This window comes from Mobula hypostoma, chromosome 11 (genome assembly GCF_963921235.1).
Source record: "Mobula hypostoma chromosome 11, sMobHyp1.1, whole genome shotgun sequence".
Classification (NCBI taxonomy): domain Eukaryota; kingdom Metazoa; phylum Chordata; class Chondrichthyes; order Myliobatiformes; family Myliobatidae; genus Mobula; species Mobula hypostoma.
In genome coordinates this window covers 81,533,018-81,558,979 of record NC_086107.1, presented here as the reverse complement: position 1 = coordinate 81,558,979, position 25,962 = coordinate 81,533,018, and the positions used below count along the sequence as shown (strand labels likewise).

The window sequence follows — 25,962 nt, the reverse complement described above, 5'->3', positions numbered from 1 at the left end:
CTGACTAATCCCAGTATACAGGGAGTTGGAGTAGTCCAAGCGGGAGGATATAAGGGCGTGGATGACTTTCTCGAGATCTTTGAAAGAGAAAAACGACTTGATGTTGGCGATAGTACAAAGTACAAAATAAGACTGCAAGAGTGCAGAGAAAATTTACAGGGATGTTGCTGGGACTTGAGGACCTGAGTTATAGGGAAAAGTTGAATAAGTTAGTATTTTATTCCCTAGAATGTAGAAGATTGAAGGAAGATTTGATAGAGGTATACAAAATTATGAGGGGGTGGATAGGGTAAGTGCAAGCAGGATTTTTCCTTTGAGGTTGGGTGAGACTACATCTAGAGGTTTTTGGACAAGGGTGAAAGGTGAAATGTTTAAAGGGAAGGTTATGTAGAGTTTCTTCAGCCTGGTTGGTGAGAATGTGGGACCAGCTGCCAGCACAAACTGTGGACGCAGGGTCGATTTCAATATTTAAGGAAATTTTGGATAGGTACATGGATAGGAGGGGTATGGCGGCCTCTGGTCTGGTTGCAGGTTGATGGGACTAGATTAGTGGTTTGGTGTAGACTACTTGGGCCTGTTTCTGTGCTGTCGTGTTCTATGATTCTATTCCAGTTTGGCTTGGACTAGCTGGGCCAATGGACCTGTTTTTGAGCTGTTGTGATCTATGACTCTACAATCACTAATGTAAAAAATACAGCTTGCATCCAAACTTCTTACAATGTGCCATCAAAGAAACCTGACCTCACAGCATTCTATGACATCTTCGAAGTATACACAAGGTCAGTAGTACCTTCCCAAACAGGGACTATAGTCATACATCCCCTCATTCTATCAACTCACGCAAATGCCCAGGCCTGAAGGACAACAGCTACAACAGTTACATGGATTGAGTGGATACGCTGGGATAATTCACCCTAACTCAAAGAAGCTTAGAGGGGATTTGAAAGCAACACATAAGGATACAAGACCATAAACATAGGAGCAGAACTGGGCCATTAAGACCATCGAGACTGCTCCGCCATTCCATTATGGCAGATTTATTTTCCCTTTCATTCCCATCTCCTGCCTTCCCCCATAACCTCTGACATTCTTACTAATCAAGAACCTATCATCCTCCACTTTAAATGACTTGGCCTCCGCAGCCCTCTGTGGCAATGAATTCCACAGATTCACCACTCCCTCTGGCTAAAGCAATTCCTCCTCATCTGAGGCAGTGCTCTCTGGCCCTAGACTCTCCCCATATACTGGGACTGCTTCTTTTCATGTTATATGTCAATGATTTGGATGCCAGAACTGATGGCTTTCTGGCCAAGTTTGTGGACTATATGCAGAAAGGTGGAGGGCCAGGTAGTGTTGAGGAAGCAGGGAGTCTGCAGAAGGATTTAGACAGACTGAGAGAATGGGCAAAGAAGTGGCAGATGGAATATAGCCTACAGAAATGTACGGTTATGCACTTTGGTAGAAGGAATAAAGGCATGGACTATTTTCTACGTGGGAAGAAAATGTAAGAACCCAAGGTGCAAAGGGACTTGGGAATCCTTGTTCAAGATTCTCTAAAAGTTAACTTAAAGGTTGAGTCAGTAATATATGTTTGCTCAATCATTTTAGAAAAGACCAGAATAGAAGAGCAAGGATGTAATGCTGAGGCTTTATAAAGCACTGGTCAAACCACAAGGAGTATAGTGAGCAGTTTTGTGTCTCTTACCTGAAAAGATATGCTACAAGACCATAAACCATAAGATAGAGGAGCAGAATTAGGCCATTTGGCCCATCAAATCTATACCGCCAAACTTTCCTCTCAGCCCCAATCTCTTGGCTTCTCCCCTTCATGCCCTGACCAATCAAGAATCTATTGACCTCTGCATTAAATATACATAAAGACTTGGCCTCCACGACTGCCTGTGGCAAAGAATTCCACAGATTCACCACTCTCTGGCTAAACAAGTTCCTCTTCATCTCCATTCTAAAAGGACACCCCTCTATTCTGGGACTGCCCTTCGGTTTAAGCTCCCTCAATATAATTGGACTGCTTCTTTTCGCATTATCTGTCGATGATTTGGATGATGGAACTGATGACCTTCTGGCATTGGAAAGGATCCAGACGTCTTTCACGAGGAGGGTTATCCTGAGGAATGTTTGATGGCTCTGTGTTTGTACTCACTGGAAGTTTAGAAGAATGGCGGGAAGGGGATCTCAGTGAAGCATACCAAATATTGAAAGGCCTACGTAGACTGAATGTGGAGATGAAACTTCCTATAGTAAGGAAGCCTCAGACCAGAGAGCACAGTTTCAGAATAGAGGGATGTCCAATTAGAACAGAGTTGAGGAGGAAATTATTTGGCCAGAGAGTGGTGAACCTGTAGAATTCTTTGCCATGAATGCCTGGGGAGGCCAAGCCATTGAGTATATTTAAAGTGGAGCTTGACAGGATTTGATCAGTCAGGACATCAAAGGTTATGGGGAGAAGGCAAGGTAATGGGGCTGAGTGATAATAAATCAGCTATGATGTAATGGCGGAGCAGACTTGATGGGCCAAATGACCTAACTCTGCTGTCTTATAGGAAACATCCTCTTCATATACATTCTATCTAGGCCTTTCAATATTCAGTAGGTTTCAATGAGATATCCCCCTCATTCATCAAAACTCCAGTGAGTACAGGCCCTGAGCCATCAAATGCTCCTGACACATTAACCCATCCTCTCCAATGACAGTACATCTTTTCTTAGATCTCACTGAGGCCCTTCGTTGGATGAAGCTGACCATGGATGTTGTGTGCCAGCTGTCTAGGTGATATGCAAGCCAGGACAGTACGATATGGAGAGCAAGCTGCTCCAAGCAGGAGGCTCCCCCTCTCCATGCAGATGATGAATGCAAAGGAACAGCAGAGACCAATAGTTTGGCACCAGTGACATTGCAGGAGTTGCCAGTCATCGCTGAACTCAATGTAGGGCTATCTTAGGGACTCCACCTCCTGATTTTTCCCTTGAGGTTTACTCCTGAAGCCTTCACCATGAGTAGGTATAGCCGCAAAGTAACGGAGGTTTGAGATCAGAGTTTTCCTTCTCTTAGATGAGCTGCCAACCACGCAGACCAGTCCCATCTGCCCGAAGTTCCTGTCAGTAGAAGTGGTCCCACCAGGCTTAGTAGCTAAGCCACACATGAAGGCCAGAAGTTGGAGTTGGCTGTCATAGGCTATTTGAGGTGCATGCCATTGGTTGCACTTAATAAACAGTGGGAGCTTATCCCTGCTACATTTCTTACATGAGGGGCCCAAAACTGTTCACAATACTCAAAGTGAAGTCTGACCAATGCCTTCTAAAGCCATAACATTACATTATACAAAAGGTAGAGATGAAGCAATGACAGGGGCATAGGTTTGAATGTGCACAGTAAAAATCCAGACACAAGGAAACACGCATTTACTGAAGATGACTTAGCATACAACTGCTTTATAGAGTGTGTAAACATATTTAATAGTGGATTGTGTATCTGCTTAAAGGAAAATATATGTGAAGAACTAAGTTCACCATGTTGCTGTTCTATAGTTTGCTATAAAATTTTGTGGAAGTATACGTGTTAGGTGTACCAATAGTGCAAACAAAGATGAGTTATTCAGGCCAGGATATTGTCGATGTGGATTACGTGACCGCTGATGTCATGGTAACTGGCGGTAAATGATATTTTAATCACTATGCTGACTGGGGCTGTGCATCAGTGCCACCTCCCTGCAAACTCACTTGTTTTCCATTTTCGCTGATGTCCCATCCACAGCACCATTTAAAACCGGAGAGAACGTCTTCTGACTCCTTGCCTCGTCATCAGATACCTTTGATGTGCTAATCACAACAGAAACCAAGTCATTACTTTGTGGGGTTAAAGGAAATCTTCTCCACCCCCTAACTGCACCCACACCCCTGGTTCTTGTGATACCCTTGCCAAGCCTGTACTCATCCAGGTGGAGGGAATCTTTCCACTTGCATCCGCCTATGGCCCAAAGCTCTAACAAGACTAGGTAAGAGGCAACACTAAACCCCAATTCTAAGTGGCTGTGCTGACATCTCAAACTCAAAACCATTGGTCTCAAGATAAAAATAGCTAGAATCTCAGAATGCAAAATTCAACAACCTTGGATATTGGCAGAAACACATTTAGTCACATCGAAAGCATTGAGATTTTATTTATTTTTATCATTGTAAATGGGCATTATCATTGTAGATGGGTGCTATCATTGTTAACAGAGTCTTCAAAATGGGGGCTAACATTCTTAAACAGCCCTCAAAATTCTGATATAAACACTTCAAATCTTTTGTAATAAAAGAGGGCATCAAAGGTTACGGGGGGGGGGGGGTCTCATGTGCCAAATGGCATAGTTCTGCTCCCATGTCTTATGGAAATATTCAAAGTAAAACAAAATAAAACCAGTTCACATGTAAGAAGGCAAAACGTCTCCCTACAGAGATCAGAAACCCTCGACAACAAGATTACTATGGAGTTAAAGTAAAAAGACTTTCATAAGCTCAGAAGTCAAGGCAATAGAGACTGCCAATGCTGGAATCTTAACAACAGAACAATGGAAGAACTCAGCACATCAAAAAATTGTTTTATTATAATGGTGCCAGTAACATTATACTGTCTTACATAAAGATGCACCTCACACTTTATTCAACCTGTCAATCTTCAGGCCATGCCACCAAGGAACTTGTCCTAATGAAATATTGTGACTATGTGCTGGATCATAACTAAATGTATTGTGTGTTTGTATATGTACTGTGCTTTTCACCTTTCCCCCAGAGGTATGCTGTCTCGTTTAGCTGTCTGTATGTGTAATGATTGAATAACAATAAACTTGAACATCTGTGGAGACAAAATGTGTACGTCAACATCTACCATTGGAAATGGGGAAGAGGAAAGATTACCAGTAACACACAGAAAATGCTGAGGGAACTCAACAGGTCAAACACCATCTATGGAGGGGGTTAAAGAGTCGACATTTCGGACCGAGACCGTTCACCTGGACCAGTATATAGCAATGCCAAAGTTGAAAGGTGAGAGGTGGAATTAGATAGGGAAAGGATCGTATGCAGGTGAAACCAGGTGAAGGAGGGGAAGGAAATGTGAACATAGAGAGGAGAAACCCAAGTGGGTGTGTGGAAAAGAATAATCTATACATGTGGTCATGTGAGCTACATGAAAATGGAAAATCCAATGTTTATACCTAAGCCACCCAAGTGTTGCTCTTCCAATCTGGGTTTGGCCTGTCTGTAGCAATGGAGAAAATTGAGGACAGACTGGTTGGTGAGGGAGTTAGAAGGAGAGTTTAACATGCAACCAGAAGCTGAAGATGGCTGATGAAGATGGAGTGCACAAGCTTAGGTTTCTCCAATGTACAGCAGGCACCAAGTGCAGCAGCCCACGTTGGAAGAGGCGCAGATGAACCTCTTCCTCCCTTGAAAGGGCTGTTTAGGCTCCTGGGTGATGTCAAAGGAGGTGAAATGACAGGTGTCACACCTCCTGCAGTTGTGGGTGAAAGTGCCAGGGAACTGGGGCTGGGAGAGTTGAGCAGTTCAGGCAGTCATGAAGAGAGTGGTCCTTGCATACAGAGGAGAGAGGGAAAGATATTACTGGCGGTGAGATCCTGTTGGATGTTGGGTGAGGAGGTTGGTGTGGTGACATGCAGGGACTAACATAATTGTACCACGTTTAGCCTTTCAGGGTGGGGGGTGGGCGGGGGTGCTGATGGGGGAGGGAGATTGAGAAGCAAATGAAACTGTAACAGATGGGCAAAACATGATGCAGGGATTGAAAACAGACACCTAACAAAGATATACAAGGGAACCCAAAAATAACATCTCATGGAGGAGCTCTTGTTAACCAAATGTAACAAGTCCTTTTGAAAAGGTGGAACTGAGAGACTGAACAGCCATTATTAATGGTGACTCTTTACAACTGGATGCAGAATAGACATCTTAACTTTTTACACAGAATACAGATGAGAAACATGGTGGTATCCAATATCCTCCATGAAGGTCACTCAACATCCAGGACATGCCAACTTGTCATGTTGACAATTCATGAGCTGATAGGTGAAATTGAAGATGCACATTTAACGTTTTGGGAATGGCTTCTTCCCCTCCACCATCAGATTTCTGAGTGATCCATGAACAAAGCCTACTCCAATCTCCTTTTACACAAGTATTTCAATATGCTCTCATTCAGTCTCCCCATTCTCACGACCTACGTATGGTGCCTGCCTTTCTCAGTGCCTACACTTGCCAGGGTTCAGTTTCAAAGCCATTGATGATCTCAGTCCGCATCTCTTTACAAGCACATAACAACATCAGTACTTGGACAACTCTGCCATTTAACATCAATGTTGAACAGTTTCCTCAACCACCTAACAGACCAGCTCTCATCTTCCTTGAGATCCCCACAGGCTGTGTTAGTGGAAGCCAATGCAATCCATTTGACATTGTGAAGTCTAGGGCCATCAAGATGTTTGATCAACAGCCACCACAAGAAATTCTGCAGATGATGGAAATCCAAAGCTGAAGGAACTCAGCAGGTCAGGCAGCATCCATGGAAATGAACAAAGTCAACATTTTGGGCTGAGACCAAATAATCTTCATACAATACTTCCTGATGCAGCAACACTCTCTTGCACAACCTCAGTGCTGTCAAGTACACTTCACTCCTATTCCAACAAACACTACATTTCAAGTTCACAGCACTAAGAAATATATCAATCTGACTCCTTACATTCACTTGACATGTACTGGGGTTAGGCAGAGGGAGCACTTCACAATGCACCAAAGAATTTTGAGATGTACTCACTTTAGAAACACAAGATTCAGCAGCTAACTTGAAGACACCACCACCCAGAATAAAATAAATAAGCACTCTCATGTTAAGTGTAAAAGTGATGCTGTTTAAAGGTTAACTGTTTGTAGGGAGAGTGGAAGAACTCCACCCTGCCATAATTAGATGGGATCTCTATGTTCAGCCAATGTAACAATGAAATGTAAGAGTAAATTATGTGCACAGATCTCCTGGGTGGGGCTTGAACTTATTTATCCAATTTTCTCCAAACTATCTTAAACACTTCCTATGATAAAAATAACCCCAGATCCAACAATGCCATGTGAAAAGTACAACTGTGCTCTTCACATTATTTGCCACTGATTCTCCAAACTACAAAAATACTTACATCAGTCACTACATCAAATGGATATGTTAATTGTGAAAATATTTAATGCATGCAGTTAACATCTCCAGTGGAAACAGCAACAGAATTGCAAGCCTTTCCTACAATTCCTGACATTTGTCTTATTCAAAGTTCATTTATGCTTTCTGTGCCGAATTAAAAATTACTCAAATACCCAAAAATTATAAGTGGACAATATAATCAACAATTACATACAGTGTAGCATGCGAAAAAGCACCTTTGTTCCATCTGCAACAAGCAGAATTCCTGGTGGCCAACCATTTTAATTCTAATCCTCATTCCAACATGTTGGTCCACGGGCTCCTCTACTGTCATGATGGGGCCACTCTTTGGAGGGAGGAGTACCACCTCATATTCCAATCTGACAGTATGAACATTAATTTCTCTAATTCCGCCCAACCTCCCTCCTATTCCCCATTCAATTTCCCCTTTTTACCCCTTCTCCTCAGCACCCATCAAACCCCTGGTGCCACTCTTCTTTCCCCTTCTCCCATGCTCCACTCTCCTTACCTATCAGATTCATTCTTCCTCAATTCTTAAACTTTTCCACCCATCAGCCCCTCCCATACCAACCCACCGTTCCCTGTCGCCTGCTGACAGTCTCACCAATCATCTGCCAGCTTGTACTGCTTCCTCTCCCTCACCTGTTCTAGCTTCTTTGCCTTTGCTTTCCAGTCCTGATGATGGGGCTCAATGGCCCAAACCACTGACTTTTTATTTCTCTCCATAGAAGCTGCCTGACATGCCAAGTCCCTCCAGCATTTGGTGTGTGTTACTCTGGATTGCCAGCACCTGCAGGATCTCTGGTGTTGTTAATTATTATATACAGTATAGGATTTTTTTCCAGTTACGAACAGCACTAACAATGTATTTCTTTGTTAGCTGCCACTCAGCAACTTTCTATTTGCATTGCTACACTTCCTCATACCATGTCTGAATTTCTCTCATCTTCATATGTCATCTTATCAAATGCCATCTGGAAACCTTGTATAGTCCTCTGTAATGTCCCTACTTACCCAGCCTCTTTGCCATAAACAACTATTTAAAATTTGTTAAATGGCTCTTTAATTAGTCGCGATCTTCAAACTGATTAACCCATGCATTGCAAAACACACATTAACCATGTGTGGAAAATGGGGATGCCACAGCAGTGTGGCGGTTAGTGCAACCCTATTACAACTTGGAGTTCAGAGTTCAATTCTGATGCTGTCTATGAGGAGTTTGTATGTTCTCCTTGTGAACTGTGTGGGTTTCCTCGAGGTGTCCTGGTTTCATTGTAAATTGTCCTGCAATTAGGCTAGTGTTAGTAGGTGGATTGCTGGGTGGCTGGAAGGACCTGTTCCAAATGGTATCTTTAAATAAATAAATAACTAAAATGAACATCCTGTGGCCAAATTTTTTGGAAAAAAATCTTTTACTTATTTCCCAAAGATGTACACTCAGTGGTCACTTTATTAGGCGCTCTTGTACATACACTTGCTTGTTAAGGCAAATATCTAACCAGCCAAGGTCAAGAGGTTCAGGTGTTGTTCAGACCAAACATCAGAATGGGGAAGAAATGTGATCTAAGTGACTTTGATTGTGGAATGATTGTCGGTACCGGATGGATTTGAGTATCTCAGAAATCTGCTGATCTCCTGGGGTTTTCTCCAGAGTTTACAGAGAATGGTGCGAAAAACAAAACAAACATCCTGGGAATGGCAGTTCTGAGGGTGAAAATGACTTGTTAATGAGAGATCAGAAGAGAACGGCCAGACTGGCTCAAACTCACAAAAAAGTGACAGTAACTCAAATAATCATGTGTTACAACAGCGGTATGCAGAACAACATCTGGGCTACAGCAGTAGAATATCATGATGGACTCCACTCTTGTACCTAATAAAGTTTCCTCTGAGTGTGATGTTAGCTATTTTAATGCTCTGAGACACAGTGTGCAGGATGAATAATAATTGTTAATATGGTTTGACTCTGAGCTTCTCTGATCATTGAGTCACGGTTATACAGCATGAAGTAAAGTCCTTCAGCCTAACTCATCCATGCTGGCCAAGATTTCTGCCTCGGTTAGAGGTAGAGATCTTGTCCAACATGGATGAGTTTTATAGGCATCCTACTTACCTCCAGTCTAAACCTCAGCTATCAATGTACCTGTCTAAATGTATCTGCCGCTACTGCTTCCTTGGGCAGTTTGTTCCAAATATCCACCATTCTCTGTGGAAAAAGTTACCCCTCAGGTCTCTTTAAAATCTTTCTAAGCTATTTCCCCATATTCATTAAATTCATACCTCTGTTCATGCCGCTCAGATTCTGAAGCTTGGGGAACAGGACTAACTTTTGAGGCCTCGGAGCTGTCTTGTACACTTCCTGCAGTAGGCCCAACTTCGGAGGTAGTTAAGAGTTCTTCCTCACTGCACAAGAAATTTAGACCATTGAGCTTCATTAAGGGAGGGGGATTTCATCTTCCTGATCCCCTTCAGAAACAAAACCATTGCAAAATGTGTTCATTGTTAATAAATATTTAACTATTACAAGCACAGAGTACACTGCCTGGTAAAAGTATTCAGCCCCCAACCCTTTGTTCACATAAATGTGTATTACAACTAGGGATTTTGATCAATTTAATTGAAAATTTCTATTTGTGAATCACATGCTCCATTTTTTTTAAACAGCTGAACCCAAAAGAAAACGGAAAATCGTAAAGCATTGAAAAACTAAAAATTCAAAAACTGAAATGTCAGCAATTCAAAAGTATTCATCCCCCTTTGCTCAGTACTTATTTAAACCACCTCTCGCAGCTATTACAGCCAGTAGTCTTTTTGGATAAATATCTACTAGTTTTGCACAACATGATGGAGCAAGATTTGCCCATTCCTCCTTGCAAAATTGCTCAAGCTGTGCCAGGTTAGTTGGGGAGCAACTTGGACAGCAATCTTGAGGTCTTGCCAAAGAACTTCAATCAGGACTGTGACTTGGCCACTCAAGGATATCATTTTTCTTCATTTGAAGCCACTCCATAGTTGCTCCAGCAATGTGCTTTGGGTTGTTTGCCCTGCTGTTCTTCCCCAGTTTAAGCTTTCTGGCAGAAGTTAGCAGGTTTTCATCCAGGATTTCTCTGTATTTAGCAGCATTCATCTTCCTGTCAATCCTGATCAGATTTCCAGTCCCTGCTACTGAAAAGCATCCCCATAACATGATGCTACCTTGCCATACTTTACAGCAGGGATGGTGTTAACCTGGCTGATGTGCAGTGTTAGATTTATGCCGCATGTATGGCTTCAGAGTTGAGGCCAGAAAGTTCCACAAGACCTTCTTCCATATCTTTATAGTATGTTCTAAGTAATGCTTTGCAAAGTATTTACGGGCAAGGATATGATTTTTTTTTAAGCCAGGACTTCTTCCTTGCTACTCTTCCACAAATACTCTTTTAGTGCAAGGCCTTTGTGTGGAACTATGTTCTTCATCTCCAGTTGTAGCCACTGACTTCTGCAGCTTACTTAGAGTGACCGTTGGTGTCACAGTAGCCTTTTTTTTACAAGTTTCATTATTCTGCAGCAATTTAAGTTCAGAGGTGCGGCCTGACTTAGGCAGTGCGGCTGTGGTTTCATATTTTTTCCACTTTTTCACGATTAACTGCACTGAGCTCTGAGGTATGTTCACTGCCTTTCAGATAGTCTTGTACCCTTCCACTAGATTTGTGCTTCTCTATTATCATTTCCTTGACTTGTCTTGAATGCTCTTTTGTCTTCATTTTAGTTTGGTCTGTTGAAAACCTACCATAATAATGGACCTTACAGAGCGAGGGGGTATTTATTCTTATGAATTCATTAAAAATAGGCGATCCTCCAATTTTCTACAGCAACAAATTGGGTGAATTGGTAAGGTAATATGTATATTGCTACTGAGGAAAGGTAGCGTAGTAATTACAAAAGGGATGAATACTTTTTCAGCCTCACAATTTTGGTTTTTAGTTAATTTTTGACAGGTTCTGGAATTTTCCTTTTGATTTGACGTGACACACAATCTTTCATAGATTAGCTCAAAAAATCCTACTTGAATACATTTTAAATTTAGAAAATGAGACAGTAAAATGTGAAAATAGTTGTGAGGGCTGAATATTTTTTCAAAGCATTGTAAATGCTTGAGCACACAACAGCCAAACAAAATTGCAGAGTGAATTCTCAAGTGGAAGCAGGGAAGCAGTGGAAAGACTAATGGAACCTGACTCTTCACTATCAAATACCGTCAAAACAGTTACTTCTTCCCAGTAGCAGCTTTCTCTTTTCAAGATGAACAATTACCCTTCATTAAAATTTCTGCATTCACAAGAATAGCTTTGGAAATTTTGACAGCATGATCAGAATGAATTGAGATGTTTTGGATGGAAGGCTGAGAATTATATTTTCCCTCCCTGCCTTCATGTTGACTTTGAGCGTGTGTCATACAGTTTGCAAGGGGCGGACACACTGTCATTGGAGAAAATACTTCACATTCCACAGTGGAGTTTTGCGACATAGATTCTGCGATCACATTCAGAGCAGTCACAGTCTCTGCCAGCCAATGTAACTTCAATCACCAATTCAGATTGGGTTATTTTGTCAAATCTTTTCTGACCCACAAAATAATTTCAATGCATTCTGCAAAGAAACTTGTAGATGTACCAGATCATGCCTATCCCTCCAAAATAAAATACAGTGAAATAATTATAGATGTTCATTATTAAAGAAATTTAATTTACTTGCCAAAGATGAAAGTAATCTTTTATTAAGATAATCAGATGATCCAGGATTTAGCTATCCAGGATTTAATCGTTACCAGGCAAAGCATGGAAATTATTGAAGATTACACGAACCAGGTTGGTAGTGTAAAAGATCATCGTAAGCTAAAACAAGATACCGACAGGATGTAGAGCACGATACATTTTGGAAGGTCGAACTTGAAGGCAGAGTATAGAGTAATTGACAAGATTATTAGCTGTGTGGGGGAACAGAGAGATCCTGGGGTCCATGTCCATAGATCCCATCAAAGTTGCCCTGCAAGTTGATTGGGTGGTTAAGGTGTTGGCCTTCACTGGTACGAGAGGGAAAGCAACCAGAAGTCGTGATACATGTTGGGACCAACGACATAGGCAGGAAGAGGGATGAGGTCCTGAAGTGTGAGTTTCGGGAATTAGGCAGAAGGCTAAAGAATAGGACCTCAAGGGTGACGTTCTCAGGATTGCTGCCAGTGCTATGTGACAGAGATGGTAAGAATTGGAGGAGATGGCAGTTGAATGCGTGGCTGAGGAGTTGGTGCAGGGAGCAGGGTTTTAGATTTTTAGATCATTGGGATCTCTTCTGGGGAAGGTGGGACTTGTACAGATTGGATGGGTTGCACCTGAACTCGAGGGGGAGCAATATCCTTGCAGGTAGGTTTGCTAGCATGGTTCAGGAGGGTTTAAACTAATTTGCGAAGGGGATGGGACCCAGAGCAACAGAGCAGTGAAAGAAGTGCATGGAGTAAAGCCAGATCTAACATACAGAGAGGCTTTGAGGAAAGAGAAGCAGAATAAACGGTGTAAAGACATAAGGTAGAAGGGCTGAAGTGTGTGTACCTCAATGCAAGAAGCATCAGGAACAAAGGTGATGAACTGAGAGCTTGGATACATACATGGAATTATGATGTAGTGGCCATTACAGAGACTTGGCTGGCACCAGGGCAGGAATGGATTCTCAATATTCCTGGATTTCAGTGCTTTAAAAGGGATAGAGAGGGCGGAAAAAGGGGCAGAGGGGTGGCATTACTGGTCAGGGATACTAATACAGCTACAGAAAGGGTGGGTAATGTAGCAGGATCCTCCTTTGAGTCAATATGGGTGGAAGTCAGGAACAGGAAGGGAGCAGTTACTCTACTGGGGGTATTCTATAGGCCCCCTGGTAGCAGCAGAGATACAGAGGAGCAGATTGGGAGGCAGATTTTGGAAAGGTGCAAAAATAACAGGGTTGTTAACATGGGTGACTTCAACTTCCCTAATATTGATTGCCACCTGATTAGCTCCAAGGGTTTAGATGGGGCAGAGTTTGTTAAGTGTGTCCAGGATGGATTCCTGTCACAGTATGTGGACAGGCCGACCAGGGGGAATGCCATACTAGATCTAGTACTAGGTAATGAACCGGGTCAGGTCACAGATCTCTCAGTGGGTGAGCATCTGGAGGACAGTGACCACCGCTCCCTGGCCTTTATAATTATCATGGAAAAGGATAGAATCAAAGAGGACAGGAAAATTTTTAATTAGGGAAAGGCAAATTATGAGGCTATAAGGCTAGAACTTGCGGGTGTGAATTGGGATGATGTTTCTGCAGGGAAATGTACTATGGACATGTGGTCAATGTTTAGAGATCTCTTGCGGGATGTAAGGGATAAATTTGTCCCGGTGAGGAAGACAAAGAATGGTAAGGTGAAGGAACCATGGGTGACAAGTGAAGTGGAAAATCTAGTCAGGTGGAAGAAGGCAGCATACATGAGGTTTAGGAAGCAAGGATCAGATGGGTCTATTGAGGAATATAGGGAAGCAAGAAAGGAGCTTAAGAAGGGGCTGAGAAGAGCAAGAAGGGGGCATGAGAAGGCCTTGGCGAGTAGGGTAAAGGAAAACCCCAAGGCATTCTTCAATTATGTGAAGAAAAAAGATGACAAGAGTGAAGGTAGGACCGATTAGAGATAAAGGTGGGAAGATGTGCCTGGAGGATGTGGAAGTGAGCGAGGTCCTCAATGAATACTTCTCTTCTGTATTCACCAATGAGAGGGAACTAGATGACAGTGAGGACAATATGAGTGAGGTTGATGTTCTGGAGCATGTTGATATTAAGGGAGAGGAGGTGTTGGAGTTGTTAAAATACATTAGGACAGATAAGTCCCTGGGGCCTGACGGAATATTCCCCAGGCTGCTCCACGAGGCGAGAGAAGAGATTGCTGAGCCTCTGGCTAGGATCTTTATGTCCTCGTTGTCCACGGGAATGGTACTGGAAGATTGGAGGGAGGCGAATGTTGTTCCCTTGTTCGAAAAAGGTAATAGGGATAGTCCGGGTAATTATAGACCAGTGAGCCTTACGTCTGTGGTGGGAAAGCTGTTGGAAAAGATTCTTACAGATAGGATCTGCAGGCATTTAGAGAATCATGGTCTGATCAGGGACAGTCAGCATGGCTTTGTGAAGGGCAGATCATGTCTAACAAGCCTGATAGAGTTCTTTGAGGAGGTGACCAGGCATATAGATGAAGGTAGTGCAGTGGATGTGATCTATATGGATTTTAGTAAGGCATTTGACAAGGTTCCACATGGTAGGCTTATTCAGAAAGTCAGAAGGCCTGGGATCCAGGGAAGTTTGGCCAGGTGGATTCAGAATTGGCTTGCCTGCAGAAGGCAGAGGGTGGTGGTGGAGGGAGTACATTCAGATTGGAGGATTGTGACTAGTGGTGTCCCACAAGGATCTGTTCTGGGACCTCTACTTTTCGTGATTTTTATAAACGACCTGGATGTGGGGGTAGAAGGGTGGGTTGGCAAGTTTGCAGATGACACAAAGGTTGGTGGTGTTGTAGATAGTGTAGAGGATTATCAAAGGTTGCACAGAGACATTGATAGGATGCGGAAGTGGGCTGAGAAGTGGCAGATGGAGTTCAACCCAGAGAACTGTGAGGTGGTACACTTTGAAAGGCCAAACTCCAAGACAGAGTACAAAGTAAATGGCAGAATACTTGGTAGTGTGGAGGAGCAGAGGGATCTCGGGGTACATGTCCACAGATCCCTGGAAGTTGCCTCACAGGTGGATAGGGTAGTTAAGAAAGCTTATGGGGAGTTAGCTTTCATAAGTCGAGGGATAGAGTTTAAGAGTCGCGATGTAATGATGCAGCTCTATAAAACTCTGGTTAGGCCACACTTGGAGTACTGTGTCCAGTTCTGGTCACCTCACTATAGGAAGGATATGGAAGCATTGGAAAGGGTACAGGGGAGATTTACCAGGATGCTGCCTGGTTTAGAGAGTATGCATTATGATCAGAGATTAAGGGAGCTAGGACTTTACTCTTTGGAGAGAAGGAGGATGAGAGGAGACATGATAGAGGTGCACAAGATAATAAAAGGAATAGATAGAGTGGATAGCCAGCACCTCTCCCCCAGGGCACCACTGCTCAATACAAGAGGACATGGCTTTAAGGTAAGGGGTGGGAAGTTCAAGGGGGATATTAGAGGAAGGTTTTTTACTCAGAGAGTGGTTGGTGCGTGGAATGCACTGCCTGAGTCAGTGGTGGAGGCAGATACACTAGTGAAGTTTAAGAGACTCCTAGACAGGTATATGGAGGAATCTAAGGTGGGGGCTTATATGGGAGGCAGAGTTTGAGGGTCAGCACAACATTGTGGGCCGAAGGGCCTGTACTGTGCTGTACTATTCTATGTTCTATATGTTCACTAGTTGGGGAATTGAGTTCAAGAGCTGCAAGTTAACATTACATCTCTGTAAAACTCTGCTTAGACTACACTTGGAGTACTGTGTTCAGGTCTGGTTGCCTCATTATAGGAAGAAAATGGAAGCTTTCGAGAGGGTGCAGAGATTTACCAGGAGGCTTAGAAAGCATGAGGAAATGTTGAGCAAGCTTGGGGTTTTCTCTTTGGAACGAAGGATAATGACAGGTAACTTGATAGAGGTGTATAACAGACTGCATCTTTTCCCCAGGGTAGAAATGGCTGTCACAAGAGGGCATAATTTAAGGTCATTGGAGGAAAGTATATAGGGAATGTAACAGGTAGATTTTTTTCACACATATTGGTGGGTGTGTGGAACACACTGCCAAGAGTGGTAGTGGAAACAGATACATTAAGGTCATTTAAGATACTCTGAGATAGGCACATAGATGATAGAAAAATGGAGGCTATATGGGAGGGAAAGGTTAGATTGATCTTGGAGTAGGGTAACAGATTGGCACGACATCTTGTGCTGAAGGACCTGTACTGTTCCGTGTTCGATGTTCTATCCAGAATGACACTAACAGATGATTCAGAAACTCTGATTTTATCACTGTACATCTTAGCACAATATACTCTACAAGTCTAATATACCTCTATAAAAGTCGCACTGCCACATACAATCGAATTCCTCTCTTGTGATGGGGGCGCGGTACAGCAGCTTTTTAGTTAGCACAGCTCTCTCAGCGCCAGGGGCCTGAGCTGAGTGCTATGTGAGTGGTGCTTGCACGTTCTCCCTGTTTATCACATGGGTGCCTTCCTAGTGCTCCAAGCTTTCTACAAACATGCTAACTGGCCACTGTTCATTTCAACTAACAGAAGGTGAGTGGCTAAAGAATTGAAAGGTAAATTTACAGAGTCACAGGGGAATAAGGTTGAATGGCACCAGCTCTGAAGGCACTCCTCCACTGGGAGCCATCATGGACTCATTATGGGGTTGTTGTAAGTACGTCACATATATTATAAAAGCTTCAGTTAACCTTATGAACTCATCTGTAAAGTTATCCAACACCACCTTAGGCCAGACCTGTAAACAGTTCAGGACCCAGATCCTTTATGGCATCGATGTCCTTCATCCTTGCCTTGCAAAGCCTCGAATATAACACATGGTAACTCACATATTTCAGTACAGTTATCCCCAACTACTTTTCATAAATACCTTGTGCGTGTTTTAGTTTCTGGATTGTTCACCTCAGACGATAAGACCGTTTCTGGCACGGAGCCATTGAGAACTGCCATGTTTTCTATAGCCGCTTTTTCCGTGCCCGTCTGTGACATCATACCCGTTTTCATGGCGTCTGGCACTTTGTCATCTTCTCCACTGCTATGCATGTCTAAAGTCTCTGCAGAAACAGATTAAAATAACATTTTACGTTATGAGGCAGTGGATGTCATTTACTTAGATTTTCAGAAGGCATTTGATAAAGTGCCACATGAGGCTGCTTTACAATATAAAATCCTATGGCCTTACAGGAAAGATATTGGCATGGATTGCGGAATGGCTGACAGGCAGGAAGTAGCGAGTAGGAATAAAAGAGGCCTTTTCTGGTTGGATGCTGGTGTCTAGTAGTGTTCCTCAGGGGTCAGTATTAAGACCACTGCTTTTCACATTGTTTATCAATGAGTTAGATAATGGAATTGATGGCTTCGTGGCAAAATTTGTGGATGATACAAAGATAGGTGGAGAGGTAGGTAGTGCTGAGGAAGCAATTCGATTGCAGCAGGACTTAGACAAATTGAGAGAATGAGCAAAAAAGTGTTAAATGGAATACAGTGTTGGGAAATGTATGATAATGCATTTTGGTGAAAGGAACAATAATGCAGACTATTATCTAAAAGGGGAGAAAGTTCCAACATCAAAGGTGCAGAGGGACTTCGGAGTCCTCGTGCAAGACTCCCAGAAGGTTAATTTACAGGTTGAGTCTGTGGTAAAGAAGGCAAATGCAAATATCCTATTTCAAGGGGAATAGAATATAAAAGCAAGCAGATAATGCCAAACCTTTATAAGACACTAGTCAGTCCGCATATGGAGTATTGTCAATGGTTCTGGACACTGTATCTCAGAAAAGATGTGTTGTCACTGGAGAGTCCAGAGGAGGTTCACAAGGATGATTCCAGGAATGAAGGGGTTAACATACGAGGAGCGTTTGGCAGCATTGGGCCTGTACTCACTGAAATTTAGAAGAATGCTGTGGGTGGGGGTGGGTGGGGAGAGATTTCATTGAAACCTACCTAATGTTGAAAGGAATAGATAAGGTGGATGTGTAGAGGATGTTTCCTGTGGTGGGGGTATCCAGCCTCAAAATTGAGGGGCGATTCTTTCAAACAGAGGTAAGGAGGAATTTTTTTAGCCAGAGTAGTAAATCTGTGGAATGTTCTGCCACAGACTGCGGTGGAGGCCAAGTCTGTGGGTACATTTAAGGCGGAAGTTGATCATCTGCTGATTGGTCAGGACATCGAGGGATAGGGCAAGAAGGCAGGTATATGGGGTTGAGTGGGATCCAGGATCAGCCATGATGAAATGGCGGAACAGACTCAATGGGCTGAATGGCCTATTTCTGCTCCTATGTCTTATGGTTTTATGATCTTCACACACCCTTCCCTCACCACAGTCCAATCCTATTGCTTCTGAGCACTTCTCCCTCTGCTGCCTCCAAGGCAATGACATGCCAGGGTTAGACCCCAGAAGCAAAGATGGTCATTAGCATCACATCGCAGCCTCAAATAGCAGGTGTTGCAAGCTCTGTTCAAAACTAGACTGCATTACAGCGATTCTTGAGAGATGTCCCCAGCAGAGCAAATTCCAGCATCAAGTTTATCAACAATGGATCATTATCCCCCTGGCTCAGTCGGGTCTAGAGTGATCTTTAAACTCTCTCATCATTTTGCCCACATTCATCTAACTGGGGACTGACTCTGCATGAAGTTTAGGTTTTCTTGGGCTGTTACTAACTGAGCTAAATCAGTTCAGTCTAATCTGGTTGTCTTCATACTCATGCTCCAGTTTCAATTATTAATATACTTTATCATGGCTATAATGGTGGAGGGTATAGTTTTCCTCTCTCACTTACAGAATAGCACAGTATGGTAGACAGTAACAGATACTTGATACAGAAAAGGATCTTGGCGATTGTAGGGATGACTTGCAGTGGACTGAAAAGCTTGAGCATGTAGATATTAAGGAAGAGGATGTGCTGGAGCTTTTGGAAAGCATCAAATTGGGTAAGTCACCAGGACCGGACGGGATGTACCCCAGGCTATTGTGGGAAGCGAGGAAGGAGATTGCTGAACCTCTGGCAATGACCTTTGCATCATCAATGAGGAAGGGAGAGGTTCCGGAGGATTGGAGGGTTGCGGATGTTATTCCCTTATTCAAGAAAGACAGTAGGGATAGCCCAGGAAATTATAGGCCAGTGAGTCTTACTTCAGTGGTTGATAAGCTGATGAAGAAGATCCTGAGAGGCAGGATTTATGAACATTTGGAGAGGCATAATATGATTAGGAATAGTCAGCATCGCTTTGTTAAAGGCAGGTCGTGCCTTACCAGATGATTGAATTTTTTGAGGATGTGACTAAACACACTGATGAAGGTAGAGCTGTAGAGATAGTGTATATAGATTTGATAAGGTAAGGTACCCCATGCAAAGCTTATTGAGAAAGTAAAGAGGCGGGCCAGCTGGTGGCGCAATGACATCAGCGCCGGACTCTGGAATGGAGGTCTCCAGGTTCTCTCCCAAGTACGCCTCTCATCTGTGCCGGGTTGAGTGTCGACATCGCAACTCGACCTCGTAAAATAAAGGGAAAACATACTGCGAAATGGCTATGTGAGTAGTGGCGCACCACACAGTCTCTCTCTCTCTTTCTCTCGCTCCGCGAATTGTAAAGGCATGAAAATGACATCATCCCGCCAACATTGCGCACACGTACAGATGCAGACGCCAAAAAAAAGAGAGAAAGTAAGGAGGCATGGGATCCAAGGGGACATTACTTTGTGGATCCAGAACTGGCTTGCCCACAGAAGGCAAAGAATGGTTGTAGACCAGTCATATTCTGCATGGAGGCCTGTGACCAGTGGTGTGCCTCAGGGATCTGTTCTGGGACCCTTACTCTTCGTGATTTTTATAAATGACCTGGATGAGGAAGTGGGGGGATGGGTTAGTAAATTTGCTGATGACACAAAGGTTGGGGGTGTTGTGGATAGTGTGGAGGGCTGGCAGAGGTTGCAACGGAACATTGATAGGATGCAAAACTGGGCTGAGAACTGGAAGATGGAGTTTAACAAGAGAAGTGTGAGGTGGTTCATTTTGGTAGTCAAATATGATGGCAGAATATAGCATTAATGGTAAGACTCTTGGCAGCGTGCAGGATCAGAGGGATCTTGGGGTCCGAGTCCATAGGATACTCAAAGCTGCTATGCAGGTTGACTTTGTGGTTAAGGCGGCATATGGTGCATTGGCCTTAATCAATCGTGGGATTGAGTTTAAGAGCCGAGAGGTAATGTTGCAGCTATATAAGACCCTGGTCAGACCCCACTTGGAGTACTGTGCTCAGTTCTGGTCGCCTCACTACAGGAAGGACGTGGAAACCATAGAAAGAGTGCAGAAGAGATTTACAAGGATGTTGCCTGGATTGGGGAGAATGCCTTATGAGAATAGGTTGAGTGAACTTGGCCTTTTCTCCTTGGAATGACGGAGGATGAGAGGTAACCTGATAGAGGTGTACAAGATAATGAGAGGCATTGCTCTTGTGGATAGTCAAAGGCTTTTCCCCAGGGCTGAAATGGCTAGCACGAGAGGGCATAGTTTTAAGGTGCTTGGAAGTAGGTACAGAGGAGATGTCAGGGGTAAGTTTTTTCACGCAGAGAGTGGTGAGTGTGTGGAATGGGCTGCCGGCGGCGGTGGTGGAGGCAGAAACGACAGGGTCTTCTAAGAGACTCCCGGATGGCTACATGGAGCTTAGAATAGAGGGCTATGGGTAAAGCTAGGCAGTTCTAAGGTAGGGACATGTTCGGCACAGCTTTGTGGGCTGAAGGGCCTGTATTGTGCTGTAGGTTTTCTAGGTTTCTGTACAAGGTCCTGGTAGCAGCCCCTGCATAAGTCCAACTGGGCTGTAAAGGGGCCAAGGTTTAAAACTAAACTATGACTAAACCATAGTCCTGACGAAGGGTCTCGGCCTGAAACGTCGACTGCACCTCTTCCTAGAGATGCTGCCTGGCCTGCTGCGTTCACCAGCAACTTTTATGTGTGTTGTATGACTAAACCATCATTGCTTGTCCAGTCAAGTATTCAAACAGCATAATGCAAATTACATGAGAGAGAGGGCAGCACGGGAAGGTGGAGGCTAGTGTATCACTTTACTGTGCCTGCAGTCAGGGTTTAAATCCCATTATCTGTAAGGAGTTTGTATGTATGTTCTCCCTGTGACCACATGGTTTTCCTCTGGCTGCTCTGGGTTCTGCCCACATTCCAAAAGATGAGTGGGCATGCTATGTTGGCACAAAAAAGCATGGTGACATTTACAGGCCCAGCACATCTTGGACTGTGTTGGTCATTGATGCAAATGACGTACCTCAATGTATGTCTCGACGTACATGTGACAAACAAAGATAATCTTCAAAATCTTTAACATTGTGTTTTAAAAGACTGAGGTTTTTGGAGAAGAGTGGGACTGAGATAAAAAAAACACCCAGAGCAGGGGTTCCCTAACTCGAGCTCACCGAATCCTTGATTAATGGTAAGGGTCTAGGGGTTCCCATATCCCTTAGTTAATGCTAAGGGTCCAGGAGACCCAAACTGGGCTCCATGGACCCCTCGGTTAATAGTAGGGGACCAGGAGTTCCCAACCTCAGACAATCGACCCCTCGGTTAATGGTAGGGGTCCAGGAGTTCCCAATCTGGGGACAACCGACCCCTTGGTTAATGGTAGGGGTCCAGAGGTTCCTAAACTGAGATTCACGGACCCCTTGGTTAATGATAGGGGTCTAGGGGTTCCCAAGTCTGCCTTTTTTACACTGCTGTATCCAATCCTACATCTCGACAAGTAGACATAAAATGTTGGAGGACCTCAGCAGGCCAAGCAGTGTCTTGCTTGAATTTCCAGCATCTGCAAATTTTCTTGTCTTTGACTATCGCCAATTAGCCTGTGTCTATCCAAATACTTACATATCTGGTTCCTTAGAATACCTTCTAATAGATTGTCAGTTGTCAGATACAAACGTTTGTACTTTCAAGGTGAACACTGGGGTACGACAGGGATGCTTACTGTCCCCTTTTCTCTTCCTGCTAGCAGTGGACTGGATTATGAAGCAAACAACAGATGGCAAGAAGAATGGAATACAGTGGACATTGTTCAGATAGCTAGATGATCTTGACTTTGCTGATTATTTAGCACTACTGTCACACAGCCATGCCCCGATGCAGGAGAAAACAGATCTTCTAGACTCCACATCGCAGAAAATAGGGCTACACATCCATGTAGGGAAAACAAAATTACTAAAAGTAAATGCAGGAAACAACAGTTATCCTGAGAAATGCTCCTCTAGAAGTTGAGTCATTTGTCTATCTGGAAAGCACTGTCAACAAGGAAGGACGTACAGATGGGGATGTAAAGACCAGGATCCAAAAAGCTAGAGGAGCCTTCAAATACTACGTCCAGTTTGGACGGCAAAAAAACTAAGGTTAAGAACCAAATTGAGAATCTTCAACTCAAATGTCAAATCTGTCCTCCTATTTGGCTCAAACTTGGAGACTGACATCAGAAGTAATCAGAAAAATCCAGACCTTCATCAACAAATGCTTGCGTCAGATTTTGGGGCTAACATGGACAGATTATGTGAACAATACAGATTCATGGCAAAGGACCAACCAGACACCAATTGAGGCAGAGATCAAGAGAAGGAAGTGGTGCTGGATAGGACACACGTTGAGGAAGCCTCCGAATAGTATCACCAGACAAGCTCTCACATGGAATCCTCAGGGCAAGCGAAATCGAGGTAGGCCCAAATCCACATGGAGGAGGAAAGTGTTAACTGATGCCAGGAGAGTGAGAATGACATGGTCACAGCTGAAGAGATATGCACAAGACAGGTTGATCTGAAAAGAGGTTGTTGATGGTCTATGCTCACTAGTGAGTTGAAAGGCAAAAGAGAGAGCTTGCCCACTACCGATGTCAGGCTCACTGGCCTCCAATTTCCTGGCTTATTCTTAGAGACTTCCTTAAACAACAGAGCAACATTAAATATCCTCCAATCCTCTGGCTAAAGATATTTTAAATTTTTCTGCTGGGGCCCCTGCAATTTCTGCATGAGCCTCTGACAAAGTCTGAAGAAACACATTGCAAGTTCCTGAGGATTTATTTACACTACTTTGTCTCAAAGCAGCAGGAACACCTCCTCTTCTGTAACCTGTACAGGATCCAAGACCCCACTGCAGCTTTGCCTCACTTCTATAGACTCTGTGTCCATCTCCCAAGTACAAACGTTTGTAAATATAGATGAAAAGAATTGCATTTGAGATCTCCTGCATCTCTTTTCGTTCCATGTATAGATTACCACACTGATATTCCAGAGGACCAATTTTGTCCCTCGCTATCCTTTTGCTCTTAATATATCTGTGGAAGGATTCTTCCTTGCTTTGTCTACTAGAGCAACCTCACATCTTCTTTTAGTCTTAAGTGTTACCTTGCATTTTTTGTACTTAAAATACCTCATTTGCACCTGACTGCCTACATCTGCTAGGTACTTTCATAGCCAGGGCTTCAATATCTCTCTAAAACCAAGGTTCCCTAAAACTGTTATCCTTGTGTTTTATTCTGACAGGCACATACAAACTGTACATACAAAAATTTCACTTTTCAAGCTCCCCATTTACAAAGTACACCTCTGCCAGAAATCAACCTGTCCCAATCCATACTTGCCAGATCCTTTCTGATACCATCAAAATTGAATTGGCCTCTCTCGAATTTAGAATCTCAAACCAAACCAAGGACCAGACCTATTCTTTTCCATTACTTTGAAACTAATGGCATTGTAGTCACTAGATGTAAAGTGTTCCCCCTACACAAACTTCTGTCACCTGCCCTGTCTCATTCCCTGATAGGAGATCAAATACTGCATATTTATTTGTTGGGACTTCTATGTACTGATCAAAAAAAATCAGCTGACTACGATGGTGCTCGACAGCGACTTCTTTGACCTTATCTATAATATCAGTTTAATTTCTACCTTTAATGTCTCTCTTTGTCCTTTTTGAGGTGGATGGGGCTCTGTCGAAGACCCTGACCTAGAGCTACACTCAAACTTCGGTTCTTTTTGGCAATGGGACCTGCTCGCGGGGCTCACCGACCCAGCTGTTTATCAACATCCCAAGGACGCAGCCTAGAAGACAAGTGTGCCCTCAGGGTTCGGAGGCTTTGCGGGCCTAGGGACGAGCCGATTCTATGCCGGTGCTGCCGAATGAAGTGTTGTGGAAGAAAATAGAATATCAGGAACAGTGGATCAGCTGTTGGAGGCAAATCGAGCACTCTCCCTCTCTCTCGTTGCTGGAGGAGAATTTGTTGCTGATTCTCGAGTTGCAGAACTTGAAAAAAATGACATGACTCCGTAAATCAGTGAGTTGTTGCTTTCATGATGTTTGTGTACAGGAGGGGGAAGTAACAGGGGCTTCGGGGCTCTAACGTTTTTACTGTCACTCATTCTTTGGGGCTTTTTTCTGTTTTCGCAGATGTCTGTGAAGAACAAGAATTTCAGATTGTATACATTCTCTGATATTAAATGGAACAATTGAAATATTAAGGAAACTTTTCTAAACACATTTGACAAACTCCTTCCCATCCAGACCTTTTACACTTTGGGAGTCCCAGCCAATATGGGGAAAGTTAAAAATCACTTACTATCACAACCTTAGGTTTCTTGAAACAGTCTGCAATCGCTCTACAAATTTGCTCTTCTAAATCCCCGTGAACTGTTGGGTGGTCTATAATATAATCCCATTAATATATGGTCATACCTTTTTTGTTCCTCAGGGGTACTCATGCCTCACAAGATGAGCTGCAACTCCAGTTTAACCACCCTTCCCCAGCCCTGTGCAGCACTAGCAAACATTATCACTAGGATATTAGCCCCCTCCCCTCCAGTTCAGGTGCAAATGCTCCCTTCTGTACAGATCCCAATTTTCCTGGAAGAGAGCCCAATGATCCAAAAATCTGGAGCCCTCCCTCCTGCACCAACTTCTTAGCCATGTGTTACCTATTTATGGCCTCACTAGCATGTGGCACAAGTAGCAATTCTGAGGGCACAACCTTACAGGTCCTGTCCTTTACCTTAGCACCAACTCCCTGAACGTTCTCTGCAGGACCCTGTCAACCATTCTACCCATATCATTGGTACTAGCATGGACTACAACCTCTGGCTGCTCGCCATCCCCCTTAAGAATGCTGTGTACTTGATCCGAGATGGCAGGCAACAAACAATCTGGGAATCTTGTTGTCGTCTACAAAATCCCCTTTCTGTTCCCGTAACCAACGAATCCCCTATCACTATAGCTCACCTCTTCCCTTCTGAGCCACAGAGCCAGAGACCTAAATGTTGACCTGCTAGGTCATCCACCTGCCCAACAGTATCAAAAGCGTTCAAAAACTTGTTGAGGGGAATGGTCACTGAGGTACTCTGGGCGGGCTGCCCTTATCTCGCCTGATAGTCACCCAGTTACCCTTGCCCTGCACCTTGGGTGTAATTACCTCTATGTTCTATCAACCCATCAGCCTCCCAAATGATCCAGAGTTTATCCATGTCCAGCTCCAACTCCATAATATGGTCTGCAAGAAGCTGCAGCTGGATGCACTTCTTGCAGGCGTAGTCTTCAGGGACACTGATGGTCTCCCTGCCTTCCTAGATCCCAATTGAAGCATTCCAATATCCTGTTTATCATCCCCACTGTTCTAAATGTGTAATAACATAAGATGGCACTAAACCACCACTCCTTTGCTTGCATCTTCGGAAACAGCTCTATTTCCATCTTTACTATCTTTATTTTTCCTTTTCAGGGTTCTTTTGAAGCCCCTGACCTGGCATTACACGCAGATTTCAGTTCTTTGCGGGAGTGGGACCTGTTCTCAGGGTTTCAGGACCGGCCGTTGTTTGGCATGTCAAGGGTTTGGCCTGAGAGTCGGCCTCGTGTTTGGAAGCCTAAAATCTTGGGCTCTGGAGACGGGGTGGATCGAGGGTCAGTGTCACAGCAGGAGACTCGTGTGTCATTG

General features: G+C 43.6%; 1 protein-coding gene across 2 annotated transcripts in view; it reads right to left on the bottom strand.

Annotated features, from left to right (window-relative positions):
- LOC134353871 (serine/threonine-protein phosphatase 6 regulatory subunit 3-like) overlaps window positions 1-25,962 on the bottom strand; it is a 235,219-nt gene that overhangs the window by 15,662 nt on the left and 193,595 nt on the right. Inside the window, exons 21-23 of one of the 2 annotated variants that reach the window (XM_063062365.1) lie at window positions 16,868-17,051; window positions 9,506-9,628; window positions 3,739-3,837 (exon numbers count right to left, since the gene is read on the bottom strand). In XM_063062365.1, the coding sequence (XP_062918435.1) occupies window positions 3,739-3,837; window positions 9,506-9,628; window positions 16,868-17,051 (406 nt within the window). The remainder of the gene's footprint in view (window positions 1-3,738; window positions 3,838-9,505; window positions 9,629-16,867; window positions 17,052-25,962) is intronic. The other variant, XM_063062366.1, reaches the window with a different exon arrangement.